Source organism: Pinus tabuliformis, chromosome 7 (genome assembly GCF_031772625.1).
Source record: "Pinus tabuliformis cultivar Carrire ecotype Pingquan chromosome 7, CPIR1, whole genome shotgun sequence".
NCBI lineage: Eukaryota > Viridiplantae > Streptophyta > Pinopsida > Pinales > Pinaceae > Pinus > Pinus tabuliformis.
The window spans coordinates 1,866,115,445-1,866,130,659 of record NC_142293.1 but is presented as its reverse complement, the minus strand read 5'-3'; the positions used below and the strand labels follow the sequence as shown (position 1 = coordinate 1,866,130,659).

At 34.5% G+C, this 15,215-nt stretch overlaps 1 protein-coding gene across 1 annotated transcript; it reads right to left on the bottom strand.

Annotated features, from left to right (window-relative positions):
- Positions 1 to 7,264: 7,264 nt before the first annotated feature.
- Positions 7,265 to 14,872, bottom strand: LOC149255903 (uncharacterized). The gene is made up of 9 exons (XM_089460597.1): positions 14,752 to 14,872; positions 11,663 to 11,768; positions 11,327 to 11,374; positions 10,921 to 11,045; positions 10,259 to 10,364; positions 9,891 to 9,938; positions 9,513 to 9,637; positions 7,897 to 8,002; positions 7,265 to 7,609 (listed from the first exon to the last, which is right to left on the bottom strand). Exons 1-9 carry the CDS (start codon positions 14,832 to 14,834, stop codon positions 7,529 to 7,531), a joined length of 828 nt encoding a protein of 275 aa, XP_089316723.1. The 5' UTR covers positions 14,835 to 14,872; the 3' UTR covers positions 7,265 to 7,528.
- Between the last annotated feature and the right edge of the window lie 343 nt (positions 14,873 to 15,215).

Here is a 15,215-nt window from a genome sequence, read left to right as displayed (position 1 = left end):
GAAAAGTTGCATTGCAGTGAAGGATGAGACGGCAGAGAAAGGACACGATTGTCCGAACGTCATGTCATAAGAACAAAATGGCCATTAGATCGCTATCTTCATCCGATTTTAATAATCTCAGCTAGCGCTACCATAAATAGGGTAAAGGTTTTATGGTAGTGTCATATCAGTAATTGCTACGTTAAATTGATAAAAAGGTTAACAATCCAACATTCTACTATAGCATGCATTATTTATTAGGGTTGCTATATATATGGAAAATATTATTATATATATAATTTTTTTGAAAAAAAAATATATATATATATTATAAAATGGAGGTTTTAAAGTATTATTAAAGTACAATGGAGATTATATATTGAAAAAAAAAAAAGAATTTTAAAAAAATAATAAAGATATAAAAACAAGAACATTTATTACAAATTATATATATAATTCATAATTAAAGTATCAATTGACAAATTATTGACGCAAAATGGAAACCAATAATGGAATATTTTTAGAAATGTCATTCAATTATACTCTAATACTACTTAGAGTTAAGGGGATTCTTGCAAAAAATGATATTACTATTTCTATCTCTCGTGCTGAAGAAAAAAATTATATAAACCTCAACCTTGCTAAACCAATTGGTGATTCCTGAGTCAAATGTAATTGAAAAAATAGAACACTGGAATAAAAAACAATATGACATTATAGATTTACTATTAAACACTGGGGATTATACATTTATATCGCAATTCTCAATGGGAGCTCTATGGAACTATCAAGGTGACATTATTTTGGGTTCACCTTGAATGGAAACTCTTGAGTCTTTCATCCTAAATACAAAGAAGAAGCTTTTAACATTTTCCTACATGAAGAAAAAAATAACACTATAGGACATTACATTGAAGTCAAATTCCGTAACACCGGAAAACATGCAAGATATTTCAAAAGTAATTTTTCAAGAAGGTAAAAACATACTACAAAATATACAAAGAGAAAGCAAAATCACTGCTGACAAAAATGAAAAAGTTTCTCGGCTTGAAGACCATAGTGAAAAATTACTAACGCAAATTAAAAAGCTTAATAAGGACAAGTAGTTGGAAAATGAGGTACAACAGTGTATTGAGAAGAAAGCATCGAAATCCTCAAATGTAGAAATTCATGTTGAAGAGAAAGAAATGAATATTGATCCAGTGAAATCACAACTCAAGAAGAAGACAAGTTAGCTAAAGAAAAAAACATACTTAGAAGTTGCAGTTCAAACAACATAAAATCCAAATGAAGATTTTATGACCAACTCAACATCATCAGTGCCTAAAGTAAATCAATAAATTGCCACATGTATGATAAAAGAAAGTCAAATCACAAGAACTCCATATCGACACCCAAACCATAAAAGCAAATGTTGAGAATGTAACAAGGAATGACTTTTTTTACTTGTGCCTTAGTCAAAGATGTCAATTTGAATTCAGTCTCATAGTTGTATGAGTTAGCTTTCAGTTAACATATGTGATGTACCCTATCACTGAGTTATTTTTAGTTAATTCGAGTTAGATGGCATGTAGTTAGTTGTGGACTAGTTGACGGCTAAAATTAGCGATCTAGTGGAGTTAACTCTAGTGTCTGTCAGTTAATTGATCTCTGGTTCTAGAATAGAGATAGATTTGAGTTCAATTGAGTAATTGACTTTGTGTTAACTCAACTTACTCTCAGTTAGCAAATAGAAGCTGCTAAAATTATAGATGTATTTAATTTATTGTACACAGGTTTTTGTGTATAGGCTTGAGAAGCAAGCAGGACAATTCTCTTGGGAACTGCACAAGGAAATAAAAGAAATCCCTATTTTTTAGGGGCAGATTTGTGTTAGGAAATAGGAGCTCCTAACAAGCCTTATTTGCCTAAGTGTTGGGAAAGTCTTGTTTAGAGTTGATGAGTATTACAGGGAGCTTCAGGGTTGAAGCAAATTCTATGTAATAGATCAAATTGCTCAATTGATTTAATACAAGCAATAGGGGTTTTTCCCAATTGGGTTCCCCAGATAAATTTTGTGTTCTATGTTTGAATGTGTTTCTATTCATTGTTTTATTTCCCCATAATTTTGGTAGAGAAATCTTGTCTTTTGTGATCAGTTTGCTCTCATTAACCATTGCAAGGTTTCAAGGATTTTCTACATGGTATCAAAGTCGAAAACAAGATAAAGACTAAATTCCTTGATTATATTCAAAGCGCATTGGAGAGAAGACCAGTTAGTGCAAGAATCATGTCATCCTATGGTTTGAGCACAAAGCATGCCCTAGAAGGGACTTTGAACTTTTGTGCATGGAAGGATAGAATGGAGGTTTTGTTAGTTGATAATGGGGTTTTGAAATACATCAAGACTAATATTTATAAACCTCCTACATCAGATGCACAACAGTTGACTCAATGGAGGAAGGTCACTGCCAAAGCTAGGAGGATGATACTAGGAGTTAAAGACCATATTGTTCCAAATTTGCATGGGAATGATACAACATTCCAAATGTGGAAGGCCCTTATTGATCAGTTTGAAAGCAATAGTGATGCCAGAAAATTTGTTTTGAAGGAAAAATTGAGTAACATCCGAATGGGCAAGAATGAGTCCATTGTTACATATCTATCCAGGTTTGATCAAGTGAGGGATGAACTTGGAGGTGTTGGAGTGAGTTCCACCAACAGATCTTGTGAGCCTTGTTGTTCTTGGGCTTCACAAATCTTGGCATAGTTTCCAAGATGGAGTGAATGGCGGGGATAAGCTCCCTGATTGGGAGACACTGTGGTCAAATCTTGTGCAAGAATAGATAAGGAGGAACACAAGGGATGGAGTCTCATCTAGGACAGAATATGAGAACTTTGCTTTAGTTGGCAAAGGGAAGAAATCCAAGGGCAAGAAGGCCCAAGGAAAAACCGAGTCTAGTCAGAATGGAGGCAAGGAAAATAAGGATCTTAGCAAGATCAAGTGTTTTCATTGTCATGAGTTTGGACATTATGCTACAAAATGTCCAAACAAGAAATCTAGCAAGCATGATGTAGCAGCAACAGGAGGAGAAGCACTCTCTTCTCAGTTCGAATTGGATTTCTCTTTGATAGCTTGCATGGAAAGCTCAGTTTGAGGTAGTGTGTGGTACATTGACTCAGAGGCTTCATTCCACATGACAGGGGATAAAGAATTCTTTAGCAATTTGGAGAAAGACATGCAATTCCATATCGAGCTTGGAGATGATGGCAAATACATGACCAAAGGAGTTGGTACAGTGAGCTTTAAGAGGGAGTCTGGTTCCCTTCTCCATCTCAAGAATGTGATGTATGTTCCAGGATTGAAGAAAAACCTTATCTCAGTAGCATTCCTTGAAGACAAAGGGTATGATGTAGTATTCAGCAAAGGGAAGGCCTACCTCAAGCATTCTGCTTCAGGACAAGTCAAGCAGATTGGGGTCAGGATCGAGAACCTCTACAAATTGGAGGTTGATGCATGTGCAACCTTGAGCAGCAAGGCAAAGAGTTCTTAGAGTAGAGATGTGGTGGTTGAGCGAGAGCAGGATAGAGCTCTCAAGATGGAGCCTCAGCTAGTATCTCAGTTTCAGTTTAAGCTAGTTGGCAATTGGGTTAACCAACAGGATGATGATGAGGACCATAGCCCAAGGCGAGTGGAGGCAACCACTCAGTCAGAGACTTCCAGTATAGGGAAAGTTCGAGCCAAGTGGGAAGAGGATTTGGTTAAGGTAGCTCAGAAGAGAGTTGAATCTCCTAGCATCAAGAAGCAGACACCTAGGTACACAGGGTACATGGCACTCATGACTAAAGTGATGAACTCACAGAGCATGGTGAGAAAGAATGGGTCTTCAAAGCAGGTTCCACAAAAAGAAGCAGAGAAGTCTAGTTCAAAGGGCGCATCCACGGTAGCAGAGAACTTAGTAGAGTTGAAGACAAAGCCATGTGAACAATGTTCTTCCAAGAATCCCTTCCTCGCTAAGAGGGAGTGTTGAAAATGTAGCAAGGAATGGCTTCTTTGACTTGTGCCTTAGTCAAAGATGCCAATTCGAATTCAATCTCATAGTTGCTTGAGTTAGTTTTCAGTTAACATGTGTGATGTGCCTATCACTGAGTTATTGTTAGTTAATTTGAGTTAGATGGCATGTAGTGAGTTGTGGACTAGTTGATGGCTAAAATTAGCTATCTAGTGGTGTTAACTATAGTATTTGTCAATTCACTAATCTCTAGTTCTAGAATAGAGGTAGTTTTGAGTTTAGTTGAGTAGTTGACTTTGTGTTAACTACTTACTCTTAGTTAACAAAGAGAAACTACTAAAATTAGCCCTAGCATATCATGCAATTCGAATTGCCTATTGAGATTGAAAGAAGGCACATATGTATTTAATTTATTGTACACAGGTTTTTGTGTAGAGACTTGCGAAGCAAGAAGAGAAATTCTCTTGGGAATTGCACAAAGAAATAGGAGAAATTCCTAACTTTTTAGAGGCGGATTTGCGCTAGGAAATAAGAGCTCCTAGCAAGCCTTAATTGCCTAAGGGTTGGGCAACTCTTGTGTAGAGTTTATTAGTATTGCAAAGAGCTTCAGGTAAAGCAGATTCTATGTAATAAATTAGATTGTTCGGTTAATTTAATACAAGCAAGAGGGGTTTTCTCTAGTTGGGTTCCCCAGATAAATTTTGTGTTTTATGTGTGATTGTTTTTTTGTTCATTGTTTTCTTTCTACAGAATTTTGGCAGAGAAATCTTGTGTCTTTTGTGATTAGTTTACTCTCATTAGCCATTGCAAGGTTTCAATGATTTTCTATAGCAAACATCTCAACCAGTGTGTAGATCCATATCATTTAGACTAGAAACAAATGACCTGTGTTCCAAAAAATGTCGATGTCACTACAATTCAGTCTCGTGATAAAAATTCATCTCAAGTTTCCAATAACCACAAGATGAATCAAGGATCGATCTTATCATCTTGTATCAATGAAGATGATGAATCAAAGAATTCCAAAGGATGTGAATATATTACAAAGACGAAGAACAGATAACATGCCTTGTCAGCGATAAGCTTTGAGGAAAAAGCTTTTTAAGAAGGCAATGTTGTGAGTAAAAATATATAAAAATAATATAAATAATAATAATAAACAATCATAATAATTAATGATTAGTATAGAAGAGGCATGTCTCTAAAGACATGAACATTCTTGGGAGGGCACCTGCCTAGGTATATAAGCGGATCCTCATTTGTAACAATCATCATCTCATCATCAATTCTCTTATACATTATTCAATATATTTCTTATCCTTAATGGATGTTTTTGTGTACCATGTGTTATGAAGATTATTGCAAAGTGCAGATTTTGTTCATAACATTGAGCAATCATAAGCCAATGTAAAGCTAGTGCTTATTTGGGTCTTGGATACAAGTCAAATTTTGATATGTAACTTTGTTGCAATATTTCGCAATCATTCTCGTGTTAACCATTTTAAAGGTTATACATGATACTACCACAAGCTTAGTAATATGTGCATCATCTACTTTGCTATTTCATATTCTATATGAAATGCATCATCACAAAGCAAAAAAACAAAAAATGACACGCATATATCTATATAAACCATGATATCAAACCATAATTGAGAATACACAAAATATGCTACCAACATATGTTTTATTTATTCAAAATGTGTTATTTTTTTTTACATATTGATTTGATTGGTACCGCAAGTGTTAATGTCTTAAAAACTTGAGACCATAAATTGAAAGCACACATCTATGATTAAAGCATTAATATCTTAATTCATAAAATGTGCATCATTTATTATCATTTTATATTATATTTATAATACAGCATATTAACATATATTTCATAATGTACATATCATCTCCTTTATTACTTTATATTATATTTATAACATATAAATTTCATAATATGGAGATCTACTTTCACATTATATATTCTATTTATAAAATATCCTCAAAATAAAAATATAATGTATAAAAATAAAAATAACACTATATATTCATGTATAACTAATTTGAAATTTCATAATGTACATATCATCTCCTTTATTATTTTATATTCTGTTTATAACATATAAATTTCATAAATTTCATAACATGGAGATCTACTTTCACATTATATATTCTATTTATAAAATATCCTCGAAATAAAAATATAATGTATAAAAACAAAAATAACACCTATGTATTCATATATAACTGATTTGAAATCAATTTTACTAATTTGAACACATAAATTGAAAATAAACCAGTTATACTACCTACCTACACCCACATTCATTCATTTAATTTATTTAGAAAATTATTTTCTAATAGTAATTTGATTAATTCAAGAAGTATTAATTTCTTGAAAACTTAGAAATCATACATTAAATATATACAATACAAACTACCACCCATACTTTTGGTAGGTTAAAAAGTTAATTATTTAAAATAATGGCTTGAAAATATTTTTAAAATAATAATAATAATAATTTTTAAAACAAATACCATATAAATTACCCATCATTTATCATTTTAAAACATAGAAAGTCATACATTTAAGTATATACAATATAAACTACCACCCATACATTTCGTTCCTTCAAAAATATATTTGGTTGGTTCAAAAAGTTAATTTTAAAATTAATAATAATAAAAAAATTTAAAACACAAACGAAATAATTTAATACATAGAAATCAAACATTAAGTGTATACAATATAAAATACCCACACAAACGAAATAATTTAATACATGGAAATCAAACATTAAGTGTATACAATATAAAATACCACCCATACATTTGGTTGGTTCAAAAAGTTCTAAAATAATGACTTAGGAAAAAATTAAAAATAATAATAATTTTTAATACATACATTGAAATATGAAAAATAATAATAAAAAAAAGGAAACACACTTCTATGCTCAAACGTACAACCATGCATTTGGTTTATTCAAAAATTGCCAACTATGCATTTGGTTTATTCAAAATTGGTCAATTTCTTAGAAGTTGGCAGAAATAAAACACATTCAAGAATTGCAATCTATGCATTTGGTTTATTCAAAATTTGTCAAATTCTTAGAAGTTGGCAGAAATAAAACACACTTGTACGATGAAACAAACATGAAGGTGAATGAAGAAAACATAGATATAGATGCAATGAACAAAATCACAGCAAACAAACCAGGTGTAACGCTACAATTCAATGTATTTCAGTATCTATGCCAAGAAAACATAAATATGATTGCAGTAAACAAAATCAGACATAAGGCTACGATTCAAACGTATTTCAGTACCAATTCTTTTAATATAAAAGCCCAAAAAGGATACAATTTACTCCTTAGACTAATGATCCACTGCACCAGTAGTAAACATATTCATTTTACAAACAAAGACCCAAACATCAATGCATCAGCAGCACAAATAATAACATCCAGTCATGCAAAGCCTTCAAATTTTAAGGTCCACACGGTTGCAACTTGCAATCCAAGAGTGTGTATCATTGTGTTCTAACACGAGGTTTGTAATGACTGGATTTAGTCAGGACTAACAGGTCGAATTCGCCTCACCAAAGATTGCATGCGCGGCTCCAGAGTATTCAAGTTCATGTATTCTTCCTGATAGAAAAAAAGAAGAGATTTATCTTGAACATCATATTAGAATTCAAAAGAATATGACAAACTTCAGTCAAAAATCTAATGACTTTAGTTCCTGTTAGAGATTTGTTTCAACAACTAAAGAAATTGGATATTCTCCATTTTATAGTCAGAGCAATTCTCTGGCAAGTGCAGAATATTTGTCTAGCTGTAAAATCACTGAATACAGAATTGGAAAAAAATTGCAGTTTACTGGGCAAAAACCCACAAGCAATGGATTCACAAAACAGCTTCCATGTAGTCTATACCTTTGAAGCAGCCTCGTTGAATAGACCTTCCTCCACGAACCTCACAAAGTTGGGCAGCCGCTGTTGCCAATCTGAAGAAATTGGCTGCCGGTGAAATACTTGCAAGCTGAGAAAACAAATTAAAATTAAATTGATTAACTCCGATATTTTTTTTTCACATCAGCGGAATCTCACTCTCTGAGGATGGTATTATAATACCATTCACCCATCGGGTTAACAGACTATATAGCCGATTCACGCAGAAATAATGCCGTGCCCAACCAATTTAGCTCGGAACGGTGACCTACTCTCGATAACCCCTACTGACAATTCTCAACTCAAATGTACTTGTGACGAAACTATGAGAATTTATTGAATCCCAAACAAAGGAAAATTTTATCATACAATAATGGGACACCATTCCCTGCAGTCATTCCACCCAGAAATTAACCAGTTGGGGGAAGTGTTGTGTGGGGCATGAGGTAAGTGTTGTGTGGGGCATTCATCCCCTAAAATAAAAAATTCTTGTGGCTCTCACCTGAAACACGTCTGTAGAAAAGAAAGCATACAAGAAAGTTCCATAGTGTCCAACTGTGGCATATATGCTTTAGTCTGTAAAACTGATTAAAATTCAAAATCATTTATTGCACAAACATCGCTCACAAAATCCCTTTATTGGACAAACATCGCTCACAAAAACCCAGTAGTGCTTAGTCAAACTCTTCCATGTTTTGGTTCTATTTCGGGCATATTTTCCAGTCAATATTGCCCGAAATCCAGTAGGGAATTGTTGAAATTTCAATTTTTAGCTATATAGTCTACACAATTCAATTGTCATAGGTGTTTTTAGGGCACTGAATCTATTTATGCATTCAAAAATATAATTTAAACAATGAAAAATCACAATCTTGTCCAAAAATTGTATTCCCAAATTTCGACAAAAAAGCCAAAACGTGGAAAAGTTAGTATCTGCCTTTTGTATTAAAAGATGTTGTCCCTAACTACAAATGTTTCATGGATGACTAATTTCTCTACATCAAGTACAATTTAATTTTCCTTGTGCAAACACTCGCAACCTTACTTTTGAGTTCTTACGTGAAACATCTTTGGAAAACGACTAAAGGAAAGCATACAAGAAAGTTCCTGACTGTCCAAATTGTAGCATGCATGCTTTAGCACATAAAACTGAATAAAAAACATCAATTATTGGATAATTGGACAAACATTGTTCAACTAAATACTATTAGATAAAATGTCAAAAAATTACTGGGTTTTGTAGTAGCAGCCGTTGTGTATGACTACACATGCTTGACAGTTCACTAATTTTAGCATGAAAATCTCCAGTCAGTAACTTTCACAGTAAGTAATTTTCAGTCTGGTAAACTGTGTTTTTTTTGTTAAGATGCCCGACAATTCAGGTGAACACTTCACCCATCTCCAGGGTGCATCTCAACCAGAAAACACACAGTTTATCAGAAGTTGATATTATCAATATCAAGTTCACTAATTTCCCTACAAGAAGCGCAATTTAATTTTCTTGACCCAAACACTTGTTAAAAAAAATTACATAAAAAAAATCTTTGAAATAGAACTTGGTTGTTATTTCTGTAAGGATTATAATGCCTTTCACGACTTACATCCTCTCTATGATACATTGCCGCACTGCATACAAATCAGCGTCTGTCCGCCATGACCTTCCTACACCTCCGAGATTTGATGTTTGGGAAGAGACACTGTTCCCATTCTGCGTTAACCTTCGCATCTGCGTATATTATACACATAAAATTGATTAAACATATACTAATGTAAGGTGAGTATGGAAATGGGTATGGAACGGAACAAGAAACATATTTTTGGTCTGGGGTTTGGTGACAGAGTATCTACACTCTGGTACTGTTTAGTGGATTGATTTCAGTTTAGCCTACAACAGATTTTTCACCTTTATATCAAATTAGCATCAATCCATCTTAACCCTGGATATATTAAACATCGAAAGAGATCAAAAACTATCTCACCAAAGATTGCAAGCGCTGCTCCAAAGTACTCAAGTTCATGTATTCTTCCTGAGAGGAAAAATATATTTCTTTTAAACTCAACAACATAATTCAGAAGAATATGACAAACTTCAGTTCAATAATCTAATAACTTTTAAGCTCAAACGATAGAGATTTGCTTCCACGACTAAAAATATGGATAGAGATGATAGCAAATCAGCAATCAATCCTTAGCTCATGCACAACATTTGTCTAGCTGTGAAATGGCTACAAGCCTACAAGTACATATCAAATTGGAAAAGAAAAAGGAAAAATTCAGTTGAATACTGAGCCAAAACCCTCAAGCAATGGACTTACGAAATGGTTTCCATGTAGTCTAGACTCTATACCTGTGAAGCAGCTTCGTTGAATAGACCTTCCTCCAAGCGCCTCACAAAATTGGGCAGCTGCTGTTGCCAATCTGGAGAAACTGGTTGTCGATGAAATAATTGCAAGCTGATGAGACGAATGAATATGAAAATTACACCGATGAACTAAAGTTTACTTGCAAAACTATCCTCTTAAGAGAATTTAGAGAACCCAAAGACATGAAAAACTTATCGTATAATAATGGACCTCACTCCCTGCATTTATCACACACTTTTAAAACAAGCAGTTAAGGTAAGTGTTCTGTGGAGTATTCATTCCCTAACACCTAACTTGTTTTGGCTCTTACCTGAAACATCTTTGGGAATAAAGAAGGGAAAGCATACAACATACAAGAAAGTTCCTAACTGTCCAAATTATAGCATACATGCTCTAGTCCATGAAACTGAATAAGAAGAAATCATGTATTGGATAAAAATTGTTCAACCAAGCAATTGAAGAGGCAGCTGCTGTGCGTGACTATAAATGCTTGATGGTTAAACTAATTTCCCTACCTGAAGCACAATTCCATTTTCTTGAATCAAACACTCAGAACTTTTATGAAACAAATTATATAAAACAACAAATTTTGAAATAGAACATAGTTGTTACTGCTGTAAATATGATACTGCCTTTCATCACTTACATCCTCTCTATTATATATTTCCGCACTGCATATAACTCAGTGTCCGTATGCCATGACCTACGTATACCTCCCAGATTTGATGTTTGAGAGGATGCACTGCTCCCATTGTGCATTAACCCCTGCATCTGTGTATATTATACACATGAAAATGATTAAAAATGTACTGATGTAAGGTCAATACAGAAACGGGTATAGGAACAGAACAAGAAATGGGTCTCCTGGTCATGTTTCTGGTAACAAACTGTAGATAAACTCTAGTATTGCTGAGAAACAAGTGTTGCAACTCATTTTCCAGTGGATCAATTTCAGGTTAGCTTATAACATATTATTCACCTCCATGTCAAACTAGCATAGATCCATCTTAAACCCAGATGTTAAGTACTGAGAGGAATCAAAAACACCTCACCAAAGATTGCAAGCGTGACTCCAAAGTATTCACGTTCATGTATTCTTCCTGATAGAAAAAAGAAAAGATTTATTTTTACCTCCGTAACATAATTCAAAAGAATATGATGACTTCAGTTCAACAATCTAATAAATTTTATTTCAAGTGACAGGTTTGCTTCCACAAGTAAAAAATTGGAAATTCTCCATTGAATTCTCAATCCTTATCTGCCGTATGCACAGCATTTATCTAGAGCTGTAGAATTACTAGATATAGATATGGAAACAAATTCAGTTGAATACTGAGCAAAGGCTCTCCTGTAATGGATTTACAAAATGGCTTCCATGTAGTCTATACCTGCGAAGCAGCTTCGATGAATAGACCTTCCTCAAGGTGCCTCACAAAATCAGGCAGCTGCTGTTGCCATTCTTCAGAAACTGGGTGCCGATAAAATAATTGCAAGCTGATGAGACAAATGAAAATAAAAATTAAACCAATGAACCAAAATGTACTTGAGAAACTAATATTTTAAGAGAAAATTTGCAAAATCCAAAGACATGAACAACTGTCATAAAATAATGGATCCCACTCCCTGCATTTATCACACCTAGAAATTAAGCAGTTAAGGGAAGTGTTGTGCAGAGTTTTCGTCCCCTGAAACCAAATTTGTTGTGTCTCTCACCTAAAGCATCTTTGGGAAAAAGAAAGGGAAGCATACAACGTTGTTCCTGACTGTCCAAATTGTAGCTTGCAAGCTTTAGTAGATAAAACTGAATAAAAAGCAATCATTTATTGGCCAAACATTGTTCACCAAACATACTTCTCATAACTAAGGCCCGAGGGTGGCAGGTGCCAGGGGAGTTATATATCACCCAAGAGGAACTAAAGAAGCTTCATATGTGTGGGCGGGGGTAGGCACAGAAACAAAGAGTGAAGCAGAAGAATTGACAGTTTTTCAAAGCCTCCACAGCCTATCCTCTTCAACCAATGGAGAGATCTCAGTGATAGGGGAGTCTTCCATCATCAATGTTTTCAAAAGGACCAGAGGCATCTTTTCCCCTGCCATCCAGCAGGACCGTGCAACAGCTAAACATTCTGCTTAAGAAGTTTTCCCAGAACCACTTATTTCACATCCTCAGAAACAACAGCCAAGAAGCTGATATCATGACAAACAAAGAAGCAATTATGTATAAACAAAAATTTACTATCCAAAGGCTCGAAGAAAAAATGCTTGACCAACCATTTTAGAAACAATCACAACCCACCCTACGGAAAGCCCCATGGTTAGACTTTATATGCAAATTTGAAGAATGGAAGGAGGGTCCTCCATCCTCCTTTGTCTATCGAAGCAGTAAGGGTGGGTGGGAGTGTTAACTCCCCTCCTGCTTCCAACAGTGAGATGGGGAGAGAAGGCCTGAGGATTTTCTATCACAAGGCAGCCAATTTCTCCATTTCATTCTCTTACCCCTGCCTCTTGCATTCATAGGAATTAACTTGGGTTGGTTCCACCATACCAGCAGCAATCTTGGAAGAAGGCAGAGCAGAAGCAGACACTCTTTGCAGGGTGACCTTGCTAGTATCTTCATTTGTTATTTGGCAATAGTCAGGGGCCGCATGGCACATCACTGCTGCTAATGTTACCTTGCAGCTGACCTACAGGATATGCAAAAAAGGTTTGAGGTAGTGCAAAAAAAGGCAGAAGATGTTGAGAATATAGCTTGAGTAGCAGCTTCCTACACAGATTAGGTGTGAATTTGCGAGTAGTAGTTTGAAACAACTACTAGTGACCACTTAGTAAAAGTGAAAATAATACCATCTTGTAATTTCACTTAAATAAATAAAAGTGAAAGTCAAATTTTCTATATTCTTCTAGTCTTAGAAATCTAAATGAAATATTCTAGAGATTCTAGAATATTAGCGAATTACATTTGTTCTAATCTTAGCCATACACCTCATTGTTGAGATAAGGTGGTTGCTAGGATTAATGAGATTAGTTGCTAAGATATGGGAAATTAGTTGTTAGGGTTGAGGAATGATAAGCTAATTTTGAAGGGGGAAAATCACTGTGCACGTGTGTTATTTACTTACTACTTCCACTATGTGTGATTGTTGCATATTCAAAAATATTCATTTCTATGATTAAAGAAGTCCAGAGCTGATTTATTTAACTAGCACAGCCACTAAAAGTGAGGCTGTCAATCCCTGATATGCCATCAAGCTTCAAACAGCATTCCTATGTTCTTTGGGGTTTAATTATTCCTGTCTTATTTAGGGCTTAATTATTTTAAATTTTAAACAATGTATCCACAGGACGCCATTTGTTATTTGATAATTTGAATGGTAATTTCATAATTGCATTAGGTAAATGTGAAAAGGTAAACACAGTGATTCAAGGTAGTTAGTAGTAAGTATCTGAAATTCCATCCATTGATGTAGAGGAGACAATGAGAATATGCCAGTATCTTTCATTTATAACCATAAGATAAAGATTTAGATTAAAAGAAAGATTAATATGCCAACGATCAATAGGGGGGACGCCTATCAGCGTAATTAAGACAAACATAGGACAGCAATCATCTAGGGCTTAAAAATTTACACAAAAGACATACTCAGTAGGCCATGCAATCCACCAATTTGGCCCACCACTGTAAGGATCAATTGAACAGCATTGCAACAGTATGGATGGGAGAAAATGCTATTGGTTTTCAAGAAATTGTCATGCAAATGCACTATTTGCACAAATTGGAAGTGGAGGGCAGAACCACCCTTAACAGCGTGAAAGTGAAAAGCATTCAATTCAAAGATTCTATGTATGCAGTTAATGATATCATTGTTCACCTCTCACATTTTGGGAATTCCACCTCCCATCGCTCAAGATGCTGATTCGTCTATCTCCTTGACCAGCACATAATGACAACATCCCAGCAACCTCAAGCTCCTCGGTGCAAATGGAATGGGAAAATATTGCAGGGAATGGCTGTAAACACCCTCTCATTCTATTTTTACAAGTTTTTCAATATATATTGCCATCAGGTCAGTTTGTAACACAATATAGGAGTGGGTTCTTAGGAACAAGACTCTGGTTTCTATTTATGCGCCATAGGTTCGTAGAAGTTTTGAATTTGTTAATGGAAGTTAAACTCAAACTTTAGGGCAAATTTGCAATCTTTCTCAATATGGATAATCCTGCCACTTGTTATATAACGCAAAATATCTATCATGATTTAAAAAAAAAAAAGTGCTTGCCATAATATATTACTGGGTTTTGCAGTAGCAGCTGTTGTGCATGACTACAAAATTACAAATGCGTGATGGTGAACTAATTTCTTGACATGAAGCACAATTTGATTTTCTTGGTTCAAACACACAACTTTTATAAAAAAATTACATAAAGAAAAACCTTGAAATAGAACTCAACTGTTATTGCCGTAAAGATTATAACTTACATTCTCTCTATGGTATATGGCCGCACTGCATATAAATCAATGTTTGCACGCCATGATCTTGGTATACCTCCATCCATCTGCATATATTATGCACATATAATCGATTAGAAATGTACCTTTGTAAAGTCCAGATGGAAATAGGAATGGGAATTGAACAAGAAATGGGACTTTTGGTGAGGTTTTCGGTGACATAGAGTAGATACAATTCAATATTACTGATAACCAAATGTTATAATTTATTAGGAAGATCAATTTCAGTTTAATATACAATATGTTATTCCCTTCCAAACCAAACTAGTATAGATCCATCCTAAATTCTAATCCCAGATTTATTGAGCACCAAAAAAGAATCAAAACACACAAAGATTCAGACCTATTGACGATGTAAATACCAAACCACTGATGAAGAGGTGAAACCTGACATGGACCATGAGAAGCCATGAGAGGGGGAAGCTAATAAGGGG